Here is a 23,039-nt window from a genome sequence, read left to right as displayed (position 1 = left end):
GGATGAGTTTTTGTATCCCAGTGGTCCCAGTGAGGGAAAGAGAACCGAAGTAGAAGATTTGATGTGACAAGATCATGACAAAGTTGGAGATATGTTTTAGAAAATAAGGACTTCATGTACCAAGTACTATCACCAGTCCTGGCCCTTTGCATCAAATACACTTTATTCAAGTCACCACAGTTCCCTTTCCTGGCACTTTCCCTATAGTTTCACATCCCTCCAGCCCTGTGCACACAACATGCCATGCTCACCTTTACTGCAGGGCCTGGCCACATTTCAGTGCCAAGCCTTTCTCCATCTCAGCCTGCCTTCTGATCCACACTAGGGAATGGACACCTGCCCATCCTCTTTCTATGCTGTGCAAAGACAAAGCTTAAGCTTGACCAACGCCTGCCCCTGCTCTAAACTTTCCTTGCACCTTTGTGCTTTCCTGCCCACAGCCCACAAGACTGGGAAAGCCACCTGCTCCATGAATCACCTGAGGCAGGTACACAGCCCTGTCCTGGGATGTTTGCCACAAACTCTACACCCTTACCGGAGATTCTGACATAAGCTTTGTATAGATAAAGTGAGAGAGAATCTTAGGTCATAAAACATTCTGAGTTGGAAGAGACCCACAAGGATCATGGAGTCCAGTTCCTGTCCCTGCACAGGACAGCCCCAAGAGTCACACCATGTGCCTCACAGCATTGGCCAAATGCTTCTTGAACTCTGTCAGTTTTGGTGCTGTGACCACTTCCCAGGGAAACCTGTTCCAGTGCCCAACTACCCTCTGGGTGATAAGAGCTCTGTCCTTCTTGGCCTGACAGTACCATTTGTCACAAGGCATAAAAAAGGCCCCTAAGTTCCCAGTGGTTAGTTTTAATACTTCAGGAACTTTTTTTTGTTTATTGTCCTTTATTGTCTTCACAGGAACAGGGATAGATCCCTCATCTGCAGTCTCTGCCCATCAGTCCTTTGTCACCCCTGCCAATTGTCACCACATGGAGATACGAAGAAAAGAGAAAATGCTTGGAATTTCCTGCTGAGCAGTTAGTTTCTGAAATGCTCAGACTGTGTGTGGCATCTTATTAAAAGTAGAAGACTAGAACTGTCTGATTGAATGATTATTCAGGTTTACTGTCTTTCTCCCAAACCAGGAAAATTGCATTTAAGAGCAGCTGGGAAAAATAAATTCTCACCTCTGCTCACGTACAAAACCCTGCCCCTCCAGGTGCAGACATGCACAGGAGGAGATAGAGCATTAAAAAACCTGATCCATAGACCTAGAAACAGATACTTCCTGTTTCTAGCTGGGTACATGTTCCCCACTGCTTACCATTCCCCTTCCTGTGTTTGCTTATATTCCATGTTTCCCACCCAAGACCCACCATTTCTTGATGCCACTGTTGGTATCACACAGGAATTTGCTGCCTACCTCAGCTACAGACAGCGTTGTATTCAGCCAAGGCTCGCTCCTCTGCAAAAGGAAATGAGGAAGGTGATGACACATGGATGCACACAGAGAAGACTGCATGTCTCTTCCCAGCCAGAGAATCAGGAACCCAGCTCCCCTCCCTCGAATAGTAGGAAATCTGCAACCCACCTGGCTGGTAGTAATCATAGATTTTGATGCCGGCTGGTTTCAGGTTCTTCACCTGAATTACTTGTTCCAGTTGCAGAATGAAAGTCTGAGATTCATCATTGAGCTAGTGGAGATGGAAGGAAATTAGCAAGGAAGGGGAGAAAAAGTCACAGCATCTTCATCTTCCCTGATTTGAATATTTTCCTGCACTATATTTCTCTAATCCATTAGAGATTCTGGACTTTAAAATGGAGTATTGTGTGAGGAATAGCATTATTCCAATCCAATGACAATGAAATTGGGCAAACTTCCTCTGCCCTCAATTCTACCAGTGCTCTTTTCTTACCTACAGCAGCCTCTCACACAGCTCCCTGTCCTCTGACCTTTTGCTCTCACTGTGACACACCAAATAATTTTGTTCTCACTTACCTTCTCCAGATAAATGTAGACCACATTAGCTTTCACTTCTATTTTCTTAACAATGGTTCTGTTCTCCAGCTAGGATAGGAAACAATAATAGAATTAAATGTGTGAGCATTTTCCTTAGGGATTCCTGACCTGAGGGAGCCAGTGTTTTGGTGAGGGGAAGGTATAGAGCTGGACTCTGTGTGGAACTGTGCATTTCTCAATGGTTATATCTTTGCTAGTCCCTCTTGGACATCCCTTGTGAGCATCTCATGTATGAACCACACTGACCCTGCCCAGGCAGAGGAATCTCCCCCTCTGGGGACCAAAGGCTGTGTGGGTAGTACATATGACTGATATACTGGTCAACAAATGGGTGCAGGCAGCAGTAGAGATTCTTATTTCACATCACTGAGTGTTCAACTGCTTTTAAAGACCTGCACGGGGCCTGTGATTTAATTTATGATTTAATTGGAAAACAAAAGAATATTTTTAGCTAGAGCTAGAGTATATCTGAGAAATCTTGTCTTAGACTTTCTGACAAACAAATCCTGGTGTCAGCACACCCAGTAGTACACTTTGTTCCTGGCCCAAGTCCAAACACTGTTCGTGGGAGAAGGTGAACCACCTCTGATCTCCCTTGTGGGGTCTGTAAGAAAACAAGAAGTTTTGGTGCAATTGCAGCAGCAAAGGTCTCCTGCAAATTTAGCTACCACCTGGCCTGAAATGAACAATTCTCAATAGGAGTAAGCAGGCAGGATCCATTTACCACAGGTGGGTTTTCTTCTTCCAAAGTTCTTACCAACATTCTGGATCTGGAAGTCATGATGAATCCGGATAGCAGGGAGACCTCTATGATCACCATGTTGGATGTGACTCTGCTCCCAATGTAGCTGGAGAAGAAAAAACAGACAGAGGGTCTGACTGTGAGGACAGTGCCCTCCCAGCCCCTCTTCCCTCCACCACCACGCCCTGAACCAGGTATCCCATCTGGGACTGGGGACATGGCAGCCACTGCTCCCTCTCACAGGAGTTAGCCACCACCTTCCCCCTCCAAGCCTTCCACCTGTCCAATTCACCCTCTGTCCTGTTCGCCCCACGGGCTGGGTGTCTCCCAGAGCCCTGAGACCTTCCTGGCTGCTGTCCCCAAGCTCACTCCATCTTGCTGGAGGAGGAAGCAGCCCTTGGAGTCACCTGGCAAAGATGTGGACGGTGAGGACGCGCAGATTCGCCTGGCTGCAGTTGTTCAGCTCTGTGCTGACACGCAGCATGAAGATCACAGGAGTCCGTGGGGAAAGCTCGTGGTACCTCAGCACTGTCTGCAGGATAAGGGCCAGGAGCAGGAAACACAGGCCAGGCATGATCTCATGCAGGAGAAAAGAGGCAGAGTCCTCCTCCCTCCACACTCATCCCACCTCCTCACCTGAGCAAAGACACAGCTGCTGCCGTGGGCCTGCACCAGGAACTGCCCCGGGATCTCCACCAGCGCTGCCTGCTGCACCAGCAGCCGCTTCTGGCGGCTCACCTGGAATGCCTTCCCGAAGGCCCTCTGGGACCTCACCCTCACCACTGCCTGGCCTGATGTGCTGAACGTCCTCGCTGCATATTTGGCTAAGGCTTGCAAGGCAACAGCTGTGTCCTAGAGAGGGAGAGACAGTCACTCTGAAATCATCAGCCATAATGGAACTGGCTTGGAACCTGAAGACCTCAAGAGGACTTGTGCTGCCAACATAGGGTACAAAAGGATCCACGGGGAGCTGCTGGTTACCTGGGTGGAAGCAAAACCCCCGTAGGCATTTTGCTGCCGCATCAGCCAGGCCACAATGCCAGCTGCAGCTGTCATGTCACCGGCGTGCACCCGTGGCTTGGAGAGATATGCCAGGAGCACATAGGCTGTCAGCTCTATGTCCACTGACTGAGTGCCAGGCCAGAAGTCATTGGAAGCTGGAGAGCTTGGCTTGGGACTCCAGTGGATTTGTCCCCCTGCAGAAGGAAAAGGATTATGAAGGCTATTTAGGGAAGACATAATTTGAGTTTCAGAGGAAAAAAACCCCACAGTGCTTTCAGGGCTCCATCAGTACATTCTCTATACTCAGGCCAGGATTGCTTTCTTGAATTTATTCTCCAAAGCTTCACCTTGTTTTAGCTCACAGATTCCTATCTCCTCCCTCAAAGGGACCTTGAAATCCTCCAGTCTGAGGAAACTATATCTAACTCACTCTCACAGTTTGTGAAATACCTTATTGTATTTTCAGTCACACAATGCAGTTACTACGTAAATACAAAGAGTATCTAATATATAAATGTATTATATATAAATACATATATAATTTTTGACTGCTGTAGCTCAGCATACATTACTCCAGCAGGCAGCACCTGATTTGATGGCCTGTTCCTCCAATTTGTACAGCAGCTCCTGGGTTGTCTCATAATCCCCAGCCAGGGCAAAGGCATAGGCCAGCAAGGCTTCTGTGTAGATATTGGTGATGTTGTGAGCCACCTTCTGCAAGCAGCGGAGAGTAGTCTGCATCAGCTTGCCCTGTGTTGGGAGGAGACACATGCCAAACTCTGACAGGGGTGAAAGAGGGGCTGGGGAACTCATTCCAGGGAGCACACTATGGTTTCCCAATGTAGTTCCAATGAAACCTGATAAATTACAGACTGTCTTCAGAAAACAGGCAGTGCAGCCCCAGTGTGCACTGGGGCCATTGCCACAAAGCACTACTGCATCAGGCCGGTTTCACAACACTGGCTCTTTTGAGGAATAACTTCATCATTTGACCAAACATTGACTCATTGCCAGAAGTTCCTTCCCAGTTCACGGCCTGGAGAACACCAGGATCACAAGCTGTCATACCCCCATGGTGGTGCCCAGGAGAGCAGGAGGGAGCAGGAGCAAGCTGAGTGTGCTCACCTGCAGTGGCAGACCCATCTCCAGCAGTGCTGCAGCGACATAGGCCCCCAGAGAGACATCATCATCCATGCTGCCCTGTGAGAGGAACACGTCTTTCACTCTTACAGGGTATTAGGAGGGCCCGCTTCTCAGAAGGAAAAGCATTCCTCTCATGTTTTCCCTCTCTTTAGGTCTTGCACAGGTTACAGAATGACTTCTTAGGATCCTTTGGGATCCTACAATCTTCTGCTGTCAAAAATCTCTCCAGTCATTCCCTAGCAGTGCTACCTGCCTGGCCTACCTTTAGGGAGGAGTGAAAAAAGTTCCCTTTGGTGGCAAAGCAGCCACTGGGGAGCTGGTTTTGCTCTAGCCAGCGAAGGGCATCCTGGATGTTCTTGTCATCTATGTAGATGTATTTTCTGGCTTGGCCAAAATTCTTGAGTACAAAAGCTGTCAACCTAGGAAAAGGATGAGTTATAAGAAAAAGAGGTAAACAAAAAAAAAGGCAAAGAGACAGTCAGAGGTCTCCTGGTGCTTGTCCCTGAACTAGTGACATAATGGGGGTGCAAAAAAGAGTAATTTTCATAAGGAAAGTCAATCTAAAAGTGGAAATGGTCCACAGGACCCATCCCAGTGGCTCCTCTCCCTGCCTCTGTCTCCACAGATATACTCCTTAGTGCTTTATCCAGTAATCTCACAGGTGAAAACCCTCCTACTTCTACTTTTACCTGTTCCACTTTATCTCCCCCAAATTACTAGAGACAATCTGGAATTCCCCAGTTTCTTCCTCCTTCCTTTCTCCATTCATCGTAGCCAAGCACCATAGGTGTATGCTGTGCCAAGGCAGCTCCTCTCCATTCACTGAAGAGAGGATTTTCTATTGCTCACACCTGATTTTTTTCCAGACATGTGTACCCCTCTTGGCTGCCAGGTCACCACTAGCATGACCTGATGTTGTCTGTGGGCCAACAGCGGGGGCATAGAGACAAAAAAAAAAAAAAAAAGACTTTTCATTCCCTGGGACCACATCTTAGCTGTACCACTTTCCCAGAAACTCTGCTGCCCTGCCTGACTGCTTTTCCAAGTTTTCCAAGTCTGCTCAGACTCTCCCTTCAGAGAGTTCCTTCTGTGTCCATCCCAAAGAAGGAGCGTCTTGTCAGCTTTCTCAAATACATTATGTGCTCTGATCCAGACAGGAAAAATCAGAAGTGAGGGATGTTTGCAGTGCTTACCAAGTGTTTCCTTCTCCATCCTTCTGCCCAAAGAAGCTGTAGGAGCCATCTGTGTGCTTGTAAAGAAGTTGTGTCTGATACCCTGGGGAGATGGGAACAGTGATGAATATGGCACCGTAACACAGAGGGGACAGTGCTGACAGAGTGGGTGCAAGGGCAAGAGTTACTGGTATGCTGGACACAGGGGAAGGCAGAGGGGCAAGGTGGGTCTGTTGTACTCACCATTGCGCAGGAATCCTGTTGCCCTGTCCTTGATCTCAGGGCTCAGCTGCCTCGTCTTCTCCAGGTACTGCAGCACATAGACAACGGGGGCAAACAGCACCATGTTCTGCTCCCCACAGCCGTGGGGCAGCTGCACCAGGTGATCCAGGTTCTGCAGTGCCATCCCCATGAGGTCACCTATCCAAGGGTGTATAAAGCAAAGAAAGTGTAAATATTATTTGAGGTGCCTTTTCAGCCAGGCAGGGGATAACAGTGCTTTATCTCAGCACAGGGAAAGCACTGGAGAAAGGAGGAAAGAAGAGTAAACAATTGAGTGCAGGATGGAGAGTGGTGACTGTTTTGCCTCTTTCCAGCTTGGCATCATGACAACTCTATGGAGTCCCTGGAGATAAGTTCCCTTATCAGCTTTTGCATTCTGAAGAGCTCCAGTTATAACAAATACTGTTTGTAAAAGGCTGTCAGCAGAGCTGCACCTGCTCAATCTGCATCATATAGACAAACAAATATAACAGCACTCAGGGAAAGTTTGAAATGCCAGGTCTTTAGCCAGGCCTGTTCTACCCTACCCAACCATATGTCAAGCATCCAAATGTGAGGAAACCAGCAGGGGTGCTAGTCAGATGGTATGAAGGTGTCCATACATCCTCCAGCCAGTCAGAAAAGCCTTGTGTTTTTTCCTCTGTTGGGTTCTGTTGCACAGTATTAATAGCTACTTAGGCCAGGCCTGGCTTCATACCAGTCTGGCCTGCAAAACAAATAGATGTATTTAATGGTAGGTATGGCCAGTCCCAGTACCCTCTCCAAAGTGTTCCTTTGCAACTTTATAATGCTGAGAAAGATTTCTTCTCACCGGGAGCTTTTGCTGTAGCATGGTTTTGAGTTTTACTGTTTGTATCTACACAGAAATAGCCAAGGTCCAAAGTCTCTGCTCCAAGGTCCTAGCTAGAAAAAGGATTATTCTCCTGTGCAGATTACTCTTCCCATGAAAGCAAAAAATCTGAAAGCCTGGTGTTTGCAGGGAATAGAAACACAGCATGCTCTTTTTTGGGCAGTTTCATGTCAAGTGGTTCCTCTGACACCAAGTTAAGCTTTGCTCTGACACAGACCAGCAGTCTGTGAGCCCACAGGAGAAGTCACTTACCTGTGATAGAAATGGAAGCCCTGGCAGATGCCTTTACTACATTGTCAGGGAGGCGAAGGGACATGCGTTCCTCAGCCACGTTTCCTGATAACAGTAGGATAAAAGGTGCAGCATGAAAAACCAAACCCAAAGCCTCTAACTGGAGAGATAAGACTGGCCCAGGTAAGTGGGACACTGCCTCCATCCCTCACACTGCTTGTCCTGGTCATTGCACCGAGGTGCATTGCCTGGAAGCTTTTCAGATAAGGCCATACATGAGAGTGCTGGTGGGGCCGAGGGCCTGCCAAGCTTCACTTCAACTCAATTCACTACGCTTCACAAAGCTCACAAGGATCACAGCTGGACATCACTCAACTGGAGGACATCCTAGCGAGACTCGCAATGCTGCAGGGACAGGGTTGGGAGGGTTGGAGCACCTCTCCCTGGTGACTATCGAGCTCCAGGAACATGCAAGAGTTGCACTGTGGGAAGGAGACTACACAGCAGGTTTTTGCCACTAATACTCATCAGCAAATTCATGTAGGACAGCACATGTGGGAGTAATATTTCTTATTCATTCGCGGCGGATAGGAAGTGAAATTTCCTATGTGAAAAATAATTTCAAAACATTCTGTCACGAGACCTCCCACAGTTTAGTTCTACTTTCAGGTGTAGTTATTTCAGGCTGCAGAGCCCATTCAGGCTGTGCACATACCTCGTCTCAGGCACATACCTCCTCTTGGGCACAGAAGGGAGCTGTAGGACTTCTCCACTAACACACCCTCTGGCTGCCAGAGCAGAAACATGCATGTGGGATATGGAGAAACAAAAATACACATAAAATTCCCAAATGACAGCAACATTTCAGAGAAAGTTCAAGTCTGAATTCAGAGGTCATGGACTCCAGCTTCCTCATTTTTGGCAGGTCTGCCTGCTTCACTGCTCAAAGGATCAAGAGTAAGCCCAAGGGACAGGGCTCTCTGGCCAGTGAGCACATACAAAAGCTCAGGTACAGTATGAAAAGCAGGGAAAGGTACAGGGAGAAACACAGACGTGGGAATGCAGCTCAAGAAAGAGTACTGCAAGAATAGGCTTGGCTAGGTCCTGGGAGAAATAAAGTGAACTAAGCCACAGCTTCGGCATACTGTTGCTGGCTAAAATTTGAGGTGATAAAACTACTTAGCCCACCTCAGTCTGCCTTCCCCCTTGGGCAGGGATACCATAGACAGAAATGAGGTTATTCTCATACTGACCTGGACCAGCAAGTGTTTGGTCAGTGTGTGCCTCCCCCTTACAGCAGCTGGCAAAGGCTTTCTGCCCCCACACCGTGACGTGGTGTCCAGTACCTCTGTCCTCACTGAGATGTTCAGAGTCCCTAGCAAATCAATTCAACAGAGTCCTTTTCTTACACCTGTGGCCAAATTGACTAAACTTTCTTTAATCAACAGTGGCCTGAGATGCTTTGGGTTGTTGGTCTTCATGGCCTCAGTGGCTTGGCCAGTGACGGTGAGCCAGCCAGTGCTGACAGCTTGTTCAGACACCCTGAGCATGCGAAAACTCACTAATGTCTCACCAGCAGTGACTTCACTGACTTGAACAATAGAGGGTCCAGCAGCCCTTGGACCCCAGCATACACTTCCCATTGCATATTAAGCAAAGGACCAGCAATACAAAATTCCCCCACCCACATCCACGCAGCCTTCTCCTCCCCAGCTGGTCCCACAGCCTTCTCTTCGGGAGCTCCTGCCCTGTCTGGTGAGTCTGTCTAAGAGAGAAAGAAAGCAAACATAATGGATTGCATGTTTGCACCATTAAGGACAAATCTCAGGATTCAGAGGGGACCTGGCTCTGGCAACTTCTCTGGACTTCCCACACTCTTTCATTTCAGTTTTAGGGTTCCCCATCACCAGTCCCTTTTTGCTGCCATACCCAGTTGGACTGCTGTGACATTCCACATGAAGGTCTTGGAGTCCTCTGCACACAGACACTCCTTGTCCCTGCAAGTCTGACATGGCTCCACCTGAAAGTCTGAGGATTTAGCCAGGGCTACCTGGATCTGCGGGAATGACAGATGCAGGTGAGTGACTGGGCAACTCAGGTGAGATGGCACAATGAGCTCTAAAACTGGAGGGCAGAGTAGGCCTGCCCCACACAGTGTTACCTGTGGCACAGGCACACACCTGTATGCACTGCTGCAGGTAGCTGAAGACAGTGGCTTTTATCAGGAAGGTCTCTCCACGGATGACGGAATATGGCAGTGTCATGTCCATAAAGAAGGGCTGAACTGTTCTGAAACTTGTGGTCGGGGCAAGGCCAAATCCTCTCCCAGCCAGGCAGAACATGTTGACTTTCCACTCTGCAGCAGCAGCAGGCGCTGTGACTGAGACATTCCTGCTGCCATTGGAGCTGAGAGGAAGAGAGAACTTGCATGAAGAGATTCATCTGCTAGTGGAGAGAGAAGGAGGTAATGAGGAGGGCAATAAGGAGTGCTCATGGCCATGCTGAGGGACGTGACACAGGTCCTCGTGCTTGGATCAACCTCTGCTATATTGTCAATGACTTTTGCTGTAGTGGCTCACAGCAAGGCATCTCTCAGCAGTTTTTTCCCCTAGATCCATAAACCCTCCTTAAATGCCATCAGTAAAGGCTTTATGTCCTTCTTCTGAGCAAGACACTGCCCAAGCATTCCAGCTCTGTACACTCATGGTGGTTTTGTCTGGAAGTGTTCTCCTGTTCCTTAAATCTGTGTACACTTCAGTTCTGCACTTCAAAGTCTACTAGTTTGACACTCTACAGATGCAGGGAAGAGCCACATAATTTGCATGCAGAGGTCTCTTTGCACCTCTTTTACACAAACTCAAGTTAGCCAAGTCTCTATAGCAAAGGGTCATCTTTCGGTCCATTTGTTAAGTCAGGACTCACTTACCCAATAGAGTACATATTCCAGATCCAAGTTTCAGGGAAATAGTGGTGAAATCTTCTGTGAGTTGTAAACTGGGGTTGTTCCTCATTGATTCTTTGGTCTTCTGTAGAAGGCACCCCTGAAGGAAAGAGTAAGGAGACCCACCAGAGTGGGAGAGGTGAATCTTGCCAACCATAGACAGTCTAGCAGTGGGGCTGGAGGCAAAGCAAGCAGTAAGAGAGACATAGGAGAGTCTGGCAAAGGAAAGCACAAAGGACTGGACTGATTTCATGGCAGAGATTAGAAATGAAGGGAAAAGAGAGTGATAGCAGGAGAAGAAGCTTGCAGTGAGCTGATTGCAAGGTTTCCAAGACTTGGTTAGACAAAGCCCTTTCCTGACCTGACCCAGAGCTGTTGCTTAAGAGGCTGAGAACCTCCAGAGAGCCATTTTAACCAACACTTCTATAATTCTGTGAGCAAAAGTACTGTTTGCTTGCTGCACAAAGCTCACATTCCACAGCAAGCAATGGTTTAAATACAGGCAGGCACTTGAGCCAGCTTAGTACAGTTATCAAGTGCAAACTGAGACACAGAGGAAGAACATGGGTGTCTCCGTGGCTACAAATGGGGACAGAAGCTGGGTCTCAGTACAGCCTGAGGAATGGGAATAGACACTGGGAAACAGATCCTGGGCCCCACTTGGGTTTGTCTGTGAGGAAAGGGAGTGTCATCCTTTAGTGTCAGGGAACATCCAGGCAGTGACATTCTTCAGAGCCCTTTTTTATGGGGACTGGGTCACTCCTACTGAGTCTGGTGGACTGTGGCAGCAGCACCCAGTACTCCGAAGAGAGACAACATCCACCACCAACAAACCCCAAAGATCTCATGTCTCAGGTAGGCTCAAAGTGCAGCTCACCTATGATTGGCTTCCTATCCATCCGACGGGAGCATTGGGAGGGCTTTTTGATTACAAGGTTTGAGAAGACTTTCAGTCCCATGTTCTATTAGGAAAAGAGGGAGGACAAGGGAGGCAGAAAAGCATCTGTGAGTGGGGAAGACTGACTGATGCTCTTCAAATTACTCTAGAAACCATGGGGGTCAGGACAACCCAGTGCCCAGAGCAGCACTGGCCCAAGCAGACACAGTGCTGAGGGAGGCATGGAGGGGATCTGCCCTAGAGGTCATCCTGGTACCTGCCCAAAACAGTGGCAAAGAGCAGCTAACAACTAAGCCATGTCAACAACCCGTAGTCTAATGATTTGGATCACTCCTTGTCTCTCTTTTCTCTAATACTGTAGATAAATAGTACACAGCCAGGACCTCATTCCTTATTCCCATTCAAGTCCAAGAAAATGGAGTTTGATGGTCCAGGATTTCATCACCTTGCTTTGTGCACATGTGGAGGGAAATACAGGTATTCCTACTCAATGGGGTTGTACATCTTTTGAGACAACACAGTTCAGTTGGGGCAGACAGCAGGGTCTGTCTGGAGGAGGAAAGGCCCTCTCAGACTGCTTGGGGAGAAAATACCTCATATGCTCATAATTGCAACCGCTCTGGGAAACATCATGAGCTGATTACCCGGAAGAGGTTGAAGATGTCAGGCTGAAAGGAATGTTGTGGCCTTCCTCGTAGCAGAGATGACAAGGACTGAGGCTGCACACAGCGATCTGAATGCTCTTCTACTTGGGCAGGGTATCCACGTTGGTATGCAGCAGGGAACAAACTATAGACCTAGGGAAACTCACAGGCAGGGAAGGATTGGGCAAGGAGCAGATACCTCCAGTTACTTCACTCCATCCTCCCCTAGCATGCACATCAATTCCTGTCCTTCTTCCTAAGCAGGCCCTGCTTTCTCCTTCACACACAGACCTCCTCATTCACTGGCCTCCAGCTCCCTTTGCCATAGCCCCTGCCTGCCTCACCCAGCTCATCCATCACTCCCGAGGTTTTGCCTGGTTGCACAGACACTCACCATTTGGCTGGTCAGCTCACGGTCTGGTCTGGTGGAGAACACGTTTTCATCCACTGCCTGGACTGCACACAGGGAGCCGGGTGCTGCCTGCAGCTGGAGCTGCACTGCTGACCCTGTGTGGGCTTCTTTATCTGGGAATCCTACCTTGACCTGGATCAACACATCAGGAAAGGACTATGAAAAAGAAAGAGGTGTGAGGAGGATGACAGACAGATGGCACAAATAGAAAGAGGAAGACTAGCTGGAATCTCCCCTGCTCAGCCACTGCCATCAGAAGTCACTGCTGAAGCTTTCCTGGTCCCTGGGAACTGTGCTGCAGATACCCCTTCCATCTCTTCTGCCCAGTTCTCTCTTGGAAGGATCTGAGGGTCTTCTTCCCTCAGGCCTCCTGAATCCTGCTCATCAGCTCTCCCCCAGCCACAGAGGTGAGTCTCACCTGGTTTTGGAAGCACAAGGCAACATCCAAACGGATGCTGTCAGCTGTGACCCCTCCGTTGGGAAAGATGGCGTACACCACTAAGGAAGGTGATGGGGACAAGTCGGCAGTGAAGGTCAAAGGGATGGAGAATGAGCCCTTCAACACTAAAGAAGGAAAGGCAGAATATGTTCATCATAGGCCCACCGACACCTCCTTCTTCCCTTCTTCTTTTTGTGCTAAATAATCTCAAAATACCAAACCAATTCGTGCTGCTGCACTGTCTGCCCTCTCCCTCCATTCTCTGACCCATTCTCCCTCCCTTCTGGCCCATCTTCCCCTACATCCTCCCAGTCTCTCTTCCCATCATTGTTTCATTCTTTTTGCCCTCTTCCACATTTGACACAACTGCTTCCTCAGCCTCCCTCTGTCCTGTTTGCTGACTGCTCCAGACCTATAGATTGAGGGAATTTGGGAGAAACTCTGGTAAGTCTCATGACCAACCTAGAAACCAGCTGGGTGCAACTGTTTCCACTTCTCTGCCACGACTTACTGTTCAGTTTCCCGATCTGGATATTCCTCTGGCCCCTGACAACAATTCCAGACTTGCCAGTAACCTGCAGGAGGAGGGACATGGGATGAGCAGACTGCTGTTTGCCACCAGAGTGCATCCACACTTACCTATGAGCATCTTGCTCTCAAAAGCAAAATAAAGCCCCCAAAATTAACTGTGGGCTCAATACAATCCCAAACTTGAGGAGATTTGCAGACATGACAGTTGGGAGGAGAGGCTTTAACACAGGAGTCTCTGGTCTGGTCTCCTCAGTGAGGATAATGGATGGGTAGTGGGTTCACTGCAGATCGATGGGTGATAACTAAAGTGCTTCTCCTCTACTAGGCTGGCCTCCAGGACAGACCAAAATCCACTTCCACTGAACAGCTGTTTGATAACCAGAGTGAAAAAGGGATACCCAACCAGTTTTAAAGGGAGAATAAACTTCCAGCTGCAGCCTTGGCAGAAGCTAAGGTGGGGATGGGCTACAAAGACAGAAACCTCCTCCTATCCATGGAGGTCACTGGAGCCCCAGCACCAGGATCACTGTGTGGCCAGGCTGAGCCCTACCAGAGGTAGCATTCACCCAGTCCCCTGAGAACAAGGTTTAGCTGTCACCCCTCCAGGGATAACCTAAATTATATCCCGAGCTTTTCATTGAGGTCTGGGCCTGCCAGTGCAGCCTTTCTGCCCAGGTTACCTACTACCCTTACTCACATAATATGCAAAACTTATACGGCTGGTGTCTTCTCCCAGGTCATCCCTGCTGAGTGTGAAGGTCACCTGGACATTCTGCTTCAGCCCACAGGGTAATGTTTCTGTGGGTGGGTGTATGTCCAGGAAGCTCTTGGTTGTGACATGGAAGGGCTGCAGGTGATGGTAAGCGTTCGTGTAACTGAAGTCAGTCCTTCGAGGAGTGCGCATGAACTCCTCCAGTGTGAACCTCCCCTGACAGGGCACAGAGACACACAGAAATGAAGAGTTTCATGCTTCAGTGCTTTGTGAGGCTGTCATCAGCTTGGTTTGGGAAAGGCTGTTGGCTAGGTGCCTTCCAGCTGGCTCTGTGCAGAGCTGTGTGGTGAGCCCAGGCCTGAGCTGGCAGGGGGGCTGCAGGGCAGGAGGGGAAGCACTGGTAGAGCTCAAGGATTCTCATTTTCCCATATGCAGAGGTGGTGTTTACCTCCAAAGAGACTGATGAGCTGTTCCAGGCAGTTGTGTCGAGGTTGAACGATGCTATTCCACTGTCATCTGTGATGTACGTTTTGATAAACCGACGCCTCATGAACCTTATCACAAGATAAACTTTTCTGTTCTTCATACCAGTTCCATAGTGATCCTGAACCTTAATCTGGTGACAACAGGGTGAGGCAGGAAGGCCAAAGTCAGATATTTCTTCCAATGTCATACCTAAACCTTCCTACCTCTGAAAAGCATAGACCTTCCTGTATAGGTCACCTACAGACTTCAGTCTGGCCCCAAGAAGACAAGAGAATTGCACAACTCCCTCATCTCTAATGTGAAGCTGAGCATGATTCAAATCTGTCTACTCCAAAAGGTGTGTGTGGCTAGAACATGAGGAGTTTCTCTCCTAGCCTACAGCTGAGACATCCTTGCATCCCAGCACCCCTGCATCCCTGCTGAAACACCACTCATTGGTCTCAGCAGATGCTGGAAGTGTATACACAACAAGGAACCTGAAATGCAGCAACTGTAGCCACACTGTCAAGCAATGTGACACAGTGCAAGGTAAAATACTCTGTCTGAGGAGCAGGAAATGCTTTGGGTCAGCTAAATTTACTAGATACCATATTCTTTGCCAAATGAGAAGGAGTAAAAAAGCAAGGGAAGAAAATCACCTTCCCCCTGTACGGTACTCCAGGGATGTAATATTCATTGGGTGTCTCAAATACTGCCCTTGCAGCTGTCCTGGAGATGAGAATTTGGCTGGAGGTGTTGATCTGCACCCCTGTTGGAATGCAGAGTGAAAGAGAAGCAGGATCAGTACCAGAGGTGACTACTGCACTGTAGTTTAATCTCACTTTGTTATTCCCAACCCCTCTTAGCAGTGTCTGTAGCTTCCTTCCCAGTACCAGCATTCTTCAAGGTTTGGAGGCCGCTCCTGTGGCAGCTCCTTCTTTAGTTAAACTGTCTACAAGCCTCCTTGTAGCCTCATGGACCCACACCACTCATCCAGCTCCTAGCCACTCCTCATCCTCCCACTGCTGGCAGAGTAGCTCTCCATGCCCATGTGATGATCCCAGCAGCAGGGAGGAGGAGAGGGGGATGTGTGCCCTCTCTAATCCTCAAACCCCAGAATGGTTCCTCTTGCCCCTGTACCTTCCCTTGCGAGCCCCTGGGTACCTGTGCCCATCTCCAGGAGAGAGGCTTCTGCATAAAGTTTGTTGTCTTCCTCACTGGGAGTCAGATTGAAGATTGATGTGCTGACAGAAGAGGTGAAACACCCATTGCTTGCTGTCTGCAATAGGGAGTGACAGGTATTATTTGGGGCTGGGGAGAAGGGAAAGGGTCAGAAGTACAAGGGATTAGTCATTCTGTCATAACTATTGACTACTACAAATAATAATGCAGAACTCATAAAACACTGGAACATGTGGATGCTCCATTCCTGGAAACGTTCAAGGTCAGACTGGATGGGGCTCTGAGCAGTTCATTCTATTCACTCAGCCCTTGGCACTTCATCTTCTGTGGTGCTTCTTTACTGCCCATATACCTTCCAGGATTTTACTCACGGGACCACTGTATTCCCTACAGATGTCCTTGCTGGCATTCTGGGGCCACCTCCTTGCTTTCTGGCACAGAGTCACGTGCACGGTTCCTCGCACTGCTTTCCCAAAACTGTACCTGCAGGGAGAACACCAGAGGAGCTTCTGGGCAGAGGCACTGCCTGCAGCACGTCACTCCACACAGGTGCCTTTTGTGACAAAGGTCTTACTGCAGCTGGCAAGCAGGCAGGCACAAATTAAAATAAAGCACTTTGAGTACTTTGGGAGTGCAATAGCATGGTCTGGCATCCAACAGATGCAGGAACAAAGGAACAGATGCAGAAATGGACAGGAGCAGACCCACACCCTCTGGAGCTCTCCCACTTCTGAGGACTTGCTGTCCTAGAATTGCAGGCAGACACAGAGAGTGGACCTGATTTATCCACTCGGCAAAGATATTAGTTTGGGGGGTAAAGCAAGCAGAAACGGGTGTCCCTGCAGACAGCAACAGCAAATTGCAGTAATAGAGCCACAGAGTGACCTCAGACTTGCCTCACTATGAGGCCTCACTTTATCTCATGATCAGGGCTCTTGTTTCTATCATCAGACCTGCTCTGCTGATTTAGACATTTAGGTATTTCCTCTGCCTGTTTTGCTGCCTTTTCTTGCTTTGACTCCTCTCTGACTTGCCCTTTGGAGCAATGCTCCTGATGGTATCAGTAAAAAGATGACATCTGTGACCCATCCTGGTGATGTAGAATGGTGTGTACTATTTATTACTACAGCTTCATATGACCTGATTGTAACTGTCCCAATTAATGAGAAATTATGTCAGACCAATCAGTGGCAAAAGAGACACCAAAAGTCTCCAGACAATGCAGCCCCAACTACAAATGAGCTCACCAAATCTTGAGTGCTCTTGAGCTCATTGTTCTCCCTCCTTTGTGTTTATACTGTCAGAGGTTCTGCCCTCCTTCCCACCCTCATCTGCTCATTTTTTGCTGATAACAACATAACTAGGGAAATTTATCTACTGCTTCTAAGAAGGTAATAAGTTTAGTAGCATGTAAGTGAGAAGGAAAGGCATAAACTGCTAAAGGAACGACAGCTTCTGCTCCTTTACCTCAACATGTCTGTCCCATATCTGTTAAGTGCTTTCCCACATAAGATATTTCAATGCTGGACAGACACATCTTCCAGAGGAGGGTATCTGTTGCCTAGGGCAAGTCTCCCTATAGCTGGATGTTCTCTCTTCTGTGTGGCTCAGGTACCTCTTCCCCAAGGAAGAAGCCATTAGCTTCACTCTTGAACTATTTGGGATTCTTCTAAAGGAATGGCTCTGACCCTTCTTGAGCCACCTCTCTTTGATGGATTGAAAAGATAGGAGACATATGGAAGGAGAGACACAGTTTTGATGGAATCTTTCCTTTCCCCTGAACATTCTCCTTACCTGCCACACACTTGCAGTGGAAAGGTTTTATCTGAAGCATAAATCTGAGCTGGTCCCTCGAAGAAAACGTCAAACTTTTGCAACACTGGAACAAAAACCTCAGAGTTACTCCATCAAGGGCAGAAGACTACCTGGGCACAGGATCACAAAAGGGAAGAGTATGTTCCCATGAAGGAACATGTTAATGAGGTAAAAGCAAGCTTTAATCAAAAACAGGGAAACCAAAGAAAGAATCCTTTTTTTTTTTTTTTCCCAACAGTCTTGCAGAGGTCTTTAGTGTATTCTCAATCTGCCAGAAGGTACCTTATCCAGGAATCTCCAGCACAATGTCCCTTGTGTTCATTTCTGTTATTGCCCATAGATTTCAGTCATAGCTCCCAGGCAGTAAATCCTATTTTACAATATTTGGCTTTACATTGTTATACAGACAGGCAAGCAACAAACAAGCAACTTCTTCTATCCCTTTCTTCATTCTCCTTACCACGTTCCTCCACCTTAAAGGTACTGGACTGGACTGAGCTGGACTTAAAGGACTGGGCACTGATGGTGTAAGTCCCCAAGGAGAGTTCATCAGCTAACTGGAAAGAGAGCTCTGCAATGCCCTGTTTTGGTCTCACATCCAGCCACTGGCCAATGCGGTTTCGGTTTGGGTCCTGTGGTGCAAGGGAAGGAAGGAAGAGGCAGTCATCAGCAATGCTGGCTATTCTCTACCCAGAGCCCACTGGATTCAAAGGCATAGCAGACATTTCAGAGGCTTTCACAGATTCCTGCTGGTTTTAGCCCAGATGGTGATGCTGGAGCACAAACAGAGGTGAACCCAACCCACCCAGGTTTACTCTGCTCTACACAACCACAGAAAAAGAAGGTATGGAAGGTTCTGACATTTAGACTCTCCAGTCTCCAGTAAAGATGAACTATAAAAATTAGCTAAAGCCTGGCCTACATTCCTGAATGTAGAAATGGATGAAGTCAAACCATTTGTATAATCAACTCTTGTTAACAAGAAGCATTTGGACAGAGAATATGCATGAATAGAGCCTAAGAAAAGTAACTTGAACTCGTAAGACAGCATCCTAGGTACTATCCATTCTGAAATACCTTTCCTCATAACACCTGAGGAGACTGGAACACCCACCTGGATTTCCACCATGGAGTACTGCAAAGCAAACAGACAGCACTGTCAAAAATTGGCATGACACAGCAACCTGTATATAAATTTCTCTTACCCACCCAGCCCCTGTATTGTGATAAACATTATGATACAAGGAGCTGGATCTTACTGAAACCAGGACAACTGCTTTGAAATAGTAAGGCATAGCAAAAATCTATGTTATTCTTCAGATTTGCTTTTTGATGCCTGAATATTTAAGATGCATTTTGATAGGTATTTGACAACCGTAAAAGCTAGAATTTGCTCCAATAAAATGGGGAAGAGTAAGACTCTCAAATACCATCATCCCAAGTTCACAAATATTAAGTGGCCTCAGTTTTGTAACATATATCCCAATAATTAACAAAACTGCATCACCTATAGGAAGAATACTCGGAAAATCTTCCTTTAAAATCCCAGGTAAAGCTGGAAATTATGAATTAATGCTGACTGCAGCTGACAGTAACAGGGAGGGAAAAAGGAAGACACATTTCAGCCCTTCTAGGCCTATTAATTCTCTGTTCTTATATCACTAAATCTATCATCCAGGAGGCAGTATTGGTGAAGAGCCTCTAATCTGGGATCACAACCCATAATGAGGCAGGAGCAGGGCTTGGGAGAGTAACCAGACTATAAACATGCAATTTACATGTAATTCAAATTATTCATCATTCTAAGCTTTCATACAAGTTATCAGAGGCAACTCTGTTTTCACTGAAATAAAAAAAAAAGTGCAGATTAAGCAGCTGGTGAACAGCATCCATATTAACTTCAACTCATCTATTTTACAAACTAGGTATTATAGCTTCAATGCTGCAGTGCACTCAAGCCTTTATAATAGCTTTGGCTAAACATGTCTTTGAATTTTCATCACAGCATAATTAACAGTGTTAATTTGTTTGTACTCACACATAGACATCAAGCCTTTATAGTCAAATACGTGAACCAATTGTAGACATGGAAGCAAATGTATTGTTTATACTTCATTATCTTATTAATATAAGATATATGCCTTCCCTTTGTGGATAAAAAAAAAAGAGTGTTTGATCCTAGGACCTCACCAATAGCCCAAGAAAGAAGAAATTAAGCCAGCAATAAAGAAGCTGGAAGGATCTCTCCCTTTATTTCAGTCTGGAAGGATTTGGTCCAACTCCCCTAATGTGTGCCCTTCAGTATTTTAATTGTCATGGCATGAATTCCTGTTGTTTCTCCCTAAATTATTTGAGGACTGAGGAGTGAAATAGCTATAGCTGCTGGCTGCAGATATAATTGCTAACTGAAGAATGGCACCAGCCTTGCAGTTTCCTGGCCACCACATATGTAAGTCTCTGGCAACTTCTCACTCCCTTGACAAGGGGACAATGACCTGCTGCCAGCAGCAAGTCCGTATAATTTGGTTATACTGTTTTCTCTCTTCTTTTTATGATCACTTCCTGTGTATCCTTCCTCATATTAATTAATTTTTCTTAAAATGTTGCAGCTTGCTTCAGGCTCTCCTGCCACCCTCAGGTGCCACACACTGCACAAATCACTGAGCTTTCACAGAGCTGTGAGAGGGGATCTTCGAGTCTGGCGATGTCTCTACACAACTTTGTTTGATAATTATGCCCATGGCCAGCAACCCATAGACTGGTCCCCAGAAGCCCTACCTGCTTTTTTGGCAAGGGCAGGTGCACTCAGATAACTCAGCTAGCTGGAAATGCTGGCACACTTCCCAGATACCATCCAACCCTCCCATCATCCAGAAGCCATCCTATAACAGCAACAGCAAAGCCATCAGCCAACAGGAATTGTTCAAATTTGGTTTACTCGAGGGTTGGCATTGACCACCCTCGGTGCTGGGACTGTCCCAGTCTCCCTGGCATGGGGTTGGTAGAGGAAGCAGAACCATCTGAAGCCTGGAGACTTCCTTGCCTCCACTTAGACAGGCTTTACCTTGCTGTTAACAGGACCAAAATCTTCAGTCAGTGTCACAATCCTGAATTTCACTGGAGAGAGAAAATGGAGTAAAGCACATTACAGACAGAGTGCACGCGGGAACGGACTTGCCCCACACTGTCTCACCCCAGAATCACAGCTCCACACCCAGCCCTAGTGGCAGCTCCATGCCTGCCCTGCAGCCCCTCTCACCCTTTGCTCAGCCCCACATACCTCTGTTTGCCCCAAACACGTGGCAGCAGCACAGCTGCTTCACAATTTAGGGGTTTTCCCATGGGCTACAGCCAGGGTTACCCTTACATTTCCTTGTCTGCAGTGTAGGCAGACAAGTCCCACCTGGCCTTGGCCAAGAAGACCATGTTCAGGTCTTCTCCCTTTTCCAAGCTGCTCTGCTCCTAGAGCATGTGAGGCCTCCCCTCCCAGGCCCCTCCTGCTGCTAAAACATGGGATACCTCACTGCAGCTTTCCCCTCTGTCCCCATGGAGGCCACATAGCACAAAGCACTCGGCGCTCCACTGACAGGAAATTGGGAACAAAGCCTGGGAGGGTCAGGGCAGGGCCACTGTCAGGATGCTCCATGTGTTGCTCACCTGTCTGTCCTGGATTATAGATGGGCTTATCCATCTGAATGAAGGTGCCTGTTCCAGCCCTGCGGATCAGGACCTTTTTCTCTTCACTTGCACTGAAGTAGTGGCCATTGGAGATGCGCAGGTGCACAGTGGCCACCTCCTGGCTTCCTGCAGGTCGGGGCACCTGGGACACAAAACAGGAGAGCCACTAGGTTAGCAGGCATCAGAGCAGTGCTCTTCTTGCTTCAGCTGCACTGCAAGGCCAGGCTCTTTGCCATCTTACTCTGGAGGCCAGCATAGGGTGTCCCCTCAGTGGCTGAAGGCTAGCGGAAGCACAGGGAACAACGCTCAGCAGTTGGGATAGACCTTGAACAAGAAAAAATGGAGTCTGTTCTGACACAGAAATTTTGTTTACTCCTTCACAGGACCACTGTTAGAATCTGCATGGAGCAAGATGGAGAAGACTTAACTCAAGGGAAGAAAAGGTCTATGGTGATGAGAATTCCTAGAGTGTGAGGGTCGCATCCCATCTTATTATCAGTGCAAACTAAGAAAATAAGGATCATGAGTTTGGCAAATAAGAAAGATTTATGCTGAGCTTGTGTGTACACTCTCTCATGTCTTTCCTAGTCCTCCAGGACATTTTCAAGCCCAGAAAGAAAACTTGGAAAGAAGAAGACATGAGGGAAGCTGTCTGAGATTAGAGGTCTGACTCTTTCTGCATCACAGATTCACAAACAACACGCTGTGACAGTGAATCCACCTCAGGGGAGAGAATTATCTACATGACTGCCATTTGGGTGCTTCTGAGCTATCCACCCTCCTCAGAGCTTTGCTGCCTGGCCAGGCAGCCTTTCCTCAGTGTGCCACCAGGGTATCCCACAGGCAGAGTACCATGCAGACAAAGACAAGGAGCAAAGCCACCAGCTGCCACTAAACTCTCCTCCTGATTTTGCATTCACTCCTTTCCATGCCCTCTTATATGCTGTCTTCCTCATTCTCTCTTTCTTTGGTGAGAGGCAGATGAGCACGTTGTGAGCTGCCAGCTAGGGGTCCCTGCCAAGAATGATTCTGACCTGAAATCTGGTGCACTCAAAGATCCAGTCGTTCCGGACGACCTTGCGGTAGAGGCTGAGGTTGCCAGATGGGTGCACGAGAGTTAAGGCCACACGAATAGGCTTTTCAACCCCACGAAGGTCCAAGCATGCCCTCTGGGATGAGGGGTAGGGCAGGGCAGCTGGAATGATGATCAGGTACCTCCTACAGTGGGGAAACAAGATATCATCACATCCTGGGAGCCCTCTTGCCCACTCTTGGCACTAAAAGGGTGGCCTGAGGAAACAGGCCATCTCTCTGAGGCTAGGAAGTGCTGCTCTACTGGAGATACTGGGACAGATTGCCAGAGTGAGAACTTTGCACGGGGTGGGATGGAAGGTATACAGTTCATTTCAGATAAATACAAGATGAATACTTTCAGGTGACAGAACAGAATTTGCCCTTCTTGCTTTGACATGGATCCCAACTACCCTGACAGCAGATTGGTTCCTGCTTATCCATCCCCTGCCTTGCAGCCCTTTTCATTTGCCCTTCACTTTATCCTACACCTCTCCCTTCATCCCACCTCATACTGCACTCCCTCCCTCTTGTTCCCACCACCAGTGCTCACCTAGCTCTTGTACTGCAGAGATATCCATGGGAGAGGTTCCCACCTTCAGGAGGGCCCTGCATTCACAACAAGGCTCTGCACCCCACCCTGTGTCCAGCCCTTCCAGGAGGTGACTCACAGGGTCCCACAATCTCTCCCTGCTATCTTGGCCCCTCCCTCAGCATTCACAACTATCAATCGCTAGATTTTTAAATGGCACTTACGGTTGTGCCACTATCCCCAGGGTGTAGAGCAGGCAGCTCAGGAGGAAGGGAATCCACAT

At 47.9% G+C, this 23,039-nt stretch overlaps 2 protein-coding genes across 4 annotated transcripts in view; one reads left to right on the top strand and one right to left on the bottom strand.

The window, feature by feature from the left end:
• Positions 1-1,095, top strand: part of LOC128803202 (alpha-2-macroglobulin-like protein 1) — a 24,701-nt gene extending 23,606 nt beyond the window's left edge. For all 3 annotated transcript variants that reach the window (XM_053969876.1, XM_053969877.1, XM_053969878.1), the window contains one exon: positions 913-1,095. The gene's annotated coding sequence lies outside the window, so the exon portion shown is untranslated. The remainder of the gene's footprint in view (positions 1-912) is intronic.
• The window catches only part of LOC128803153 (alpha-2-macroglobulin-like protein 1), a 25,562-nt gene extending 2,523 nt beyond the window's left edge, over positions 1-23,039 (bottom strand). Inside the window, exons 1-34 of the mRNA XM_053969806.1 lie at positions 22,981-23,039; positions 22,188-22,371; positions 21,133-21,295; positions 20,540-20,592; positions 18,590-18,610; positions 17,936-18,107; positions 17,455-17,539; positions 16,032-16,143; positions 15,643-15,757; positions 15,138-15,247; positions 14,462-14,629; positions 13,282-13,345; positions 12,750-12,895; positions 12,314-12,463; positions 11,920-12,072; positions 11,255-11,339; positions 10,363-10,477; positions 9,617-9,842; positions 9,366-9,492; positions 8,690-8,811; positions 8,170-8,224; positions 7,458-7,541; positions 6,317-6,493; positions 6,095-6,176; positions 5,164-5,320; positions 4,884-4,958; positions 4,346-4,508; positions 3,738-3,952; positions 3,393-3,608; positions 3,164-3,288; positions 2,772-2,862; positions 1,994-2,062; positions 1,586-1,688; positions 1,418-1,459 (exon numbers count right to left, since the gene is read on the bottom strand). Coding sequence (XP_053825781.1) covers positions 1,419-1,459; positions 1,586-1,688; positions 1,994-2,062; positions 2,772-2,862; positions 3,164-3,288; positions 3,393-3,608; positions 3,738-3,952; positions 4,346-4,508; positions 4,884-4,958; positions 5,164-5,320; positions 6,095-6,176; positions 6,317-6,493; positions 7,458-7,541; positions 8,170-8,224; positions 8,690-8,811; positions 9,366-9,492; positions 9,617-9,842; positions 10,363-10,477; positions 11,255-11,339; positions 11,920-12,072; positions 12,314-12,463; positions 12,750-12,895; positions 13,282-13,345; positions 14,462-14,629; positions 15,138-15,247; positions 15,643-15,757; positions 16,032-16,143; positions 17,455-17,539; positions 17,936-18,107; positions 18,590-18,610; positions 20,540-20,592; positions 21,133-21,295; positions 22,188-22,371; positions 22,981-23,039 — 4,083 coding nt within the window. The 3' untranslated portion in view covers position 1,418. The remainder of the gene's footprint in view (positions 1-1,417; positions 1,460-1,585; positions 1,689-1,993; positions 2,063-2,771; positions 2,863-3,163; positions 3,289-3,392; positions 3,609-3,737; positions 3,953-4,345; positions 4,509-4,883; positions 4,959-5,163; positions 5,321-6,094; positions 6,177-6,316; positions 6,494-7,457; positions 7,542-8,169; positions 8,225-8,689; positions 8,812-9,365; positions 9,493-9,616; positions 9,843-10,362; positions 10,478-11,254; positions 11,340-11,919; positions 12,073-12,313; positions 12,464-12,749; positions 12,896-13,281; positions 13,346-14,461; positions 14,630-15,137; positions 15,248-15,642; positions 15,758-16,031; positions 16,144-17,454; positions 17,540-17,935; positions 18,108-18,589; positions 18,611-20,539; positions 20,593-21,132; positions 21,296-22,187; positions 22,372-22,980) is intronic.

This window comes from Vidua macroura, chromosome 2 (assembly GCF_024509145.1).
Source record: "Vidua macroura isolate BioBank_ID:100142 chromosome 2, ASM2450914v1, whole genome shotgun sequence".
Lineage (NCBI taxonomy): Eukaryota > Metazoa > Chordata > Aves > Passeriformes > Viduidae > Vidua > Vidua macroura.
This window is presented reverse-complemented; position numbering and strand designations above follow the sequence as displayed.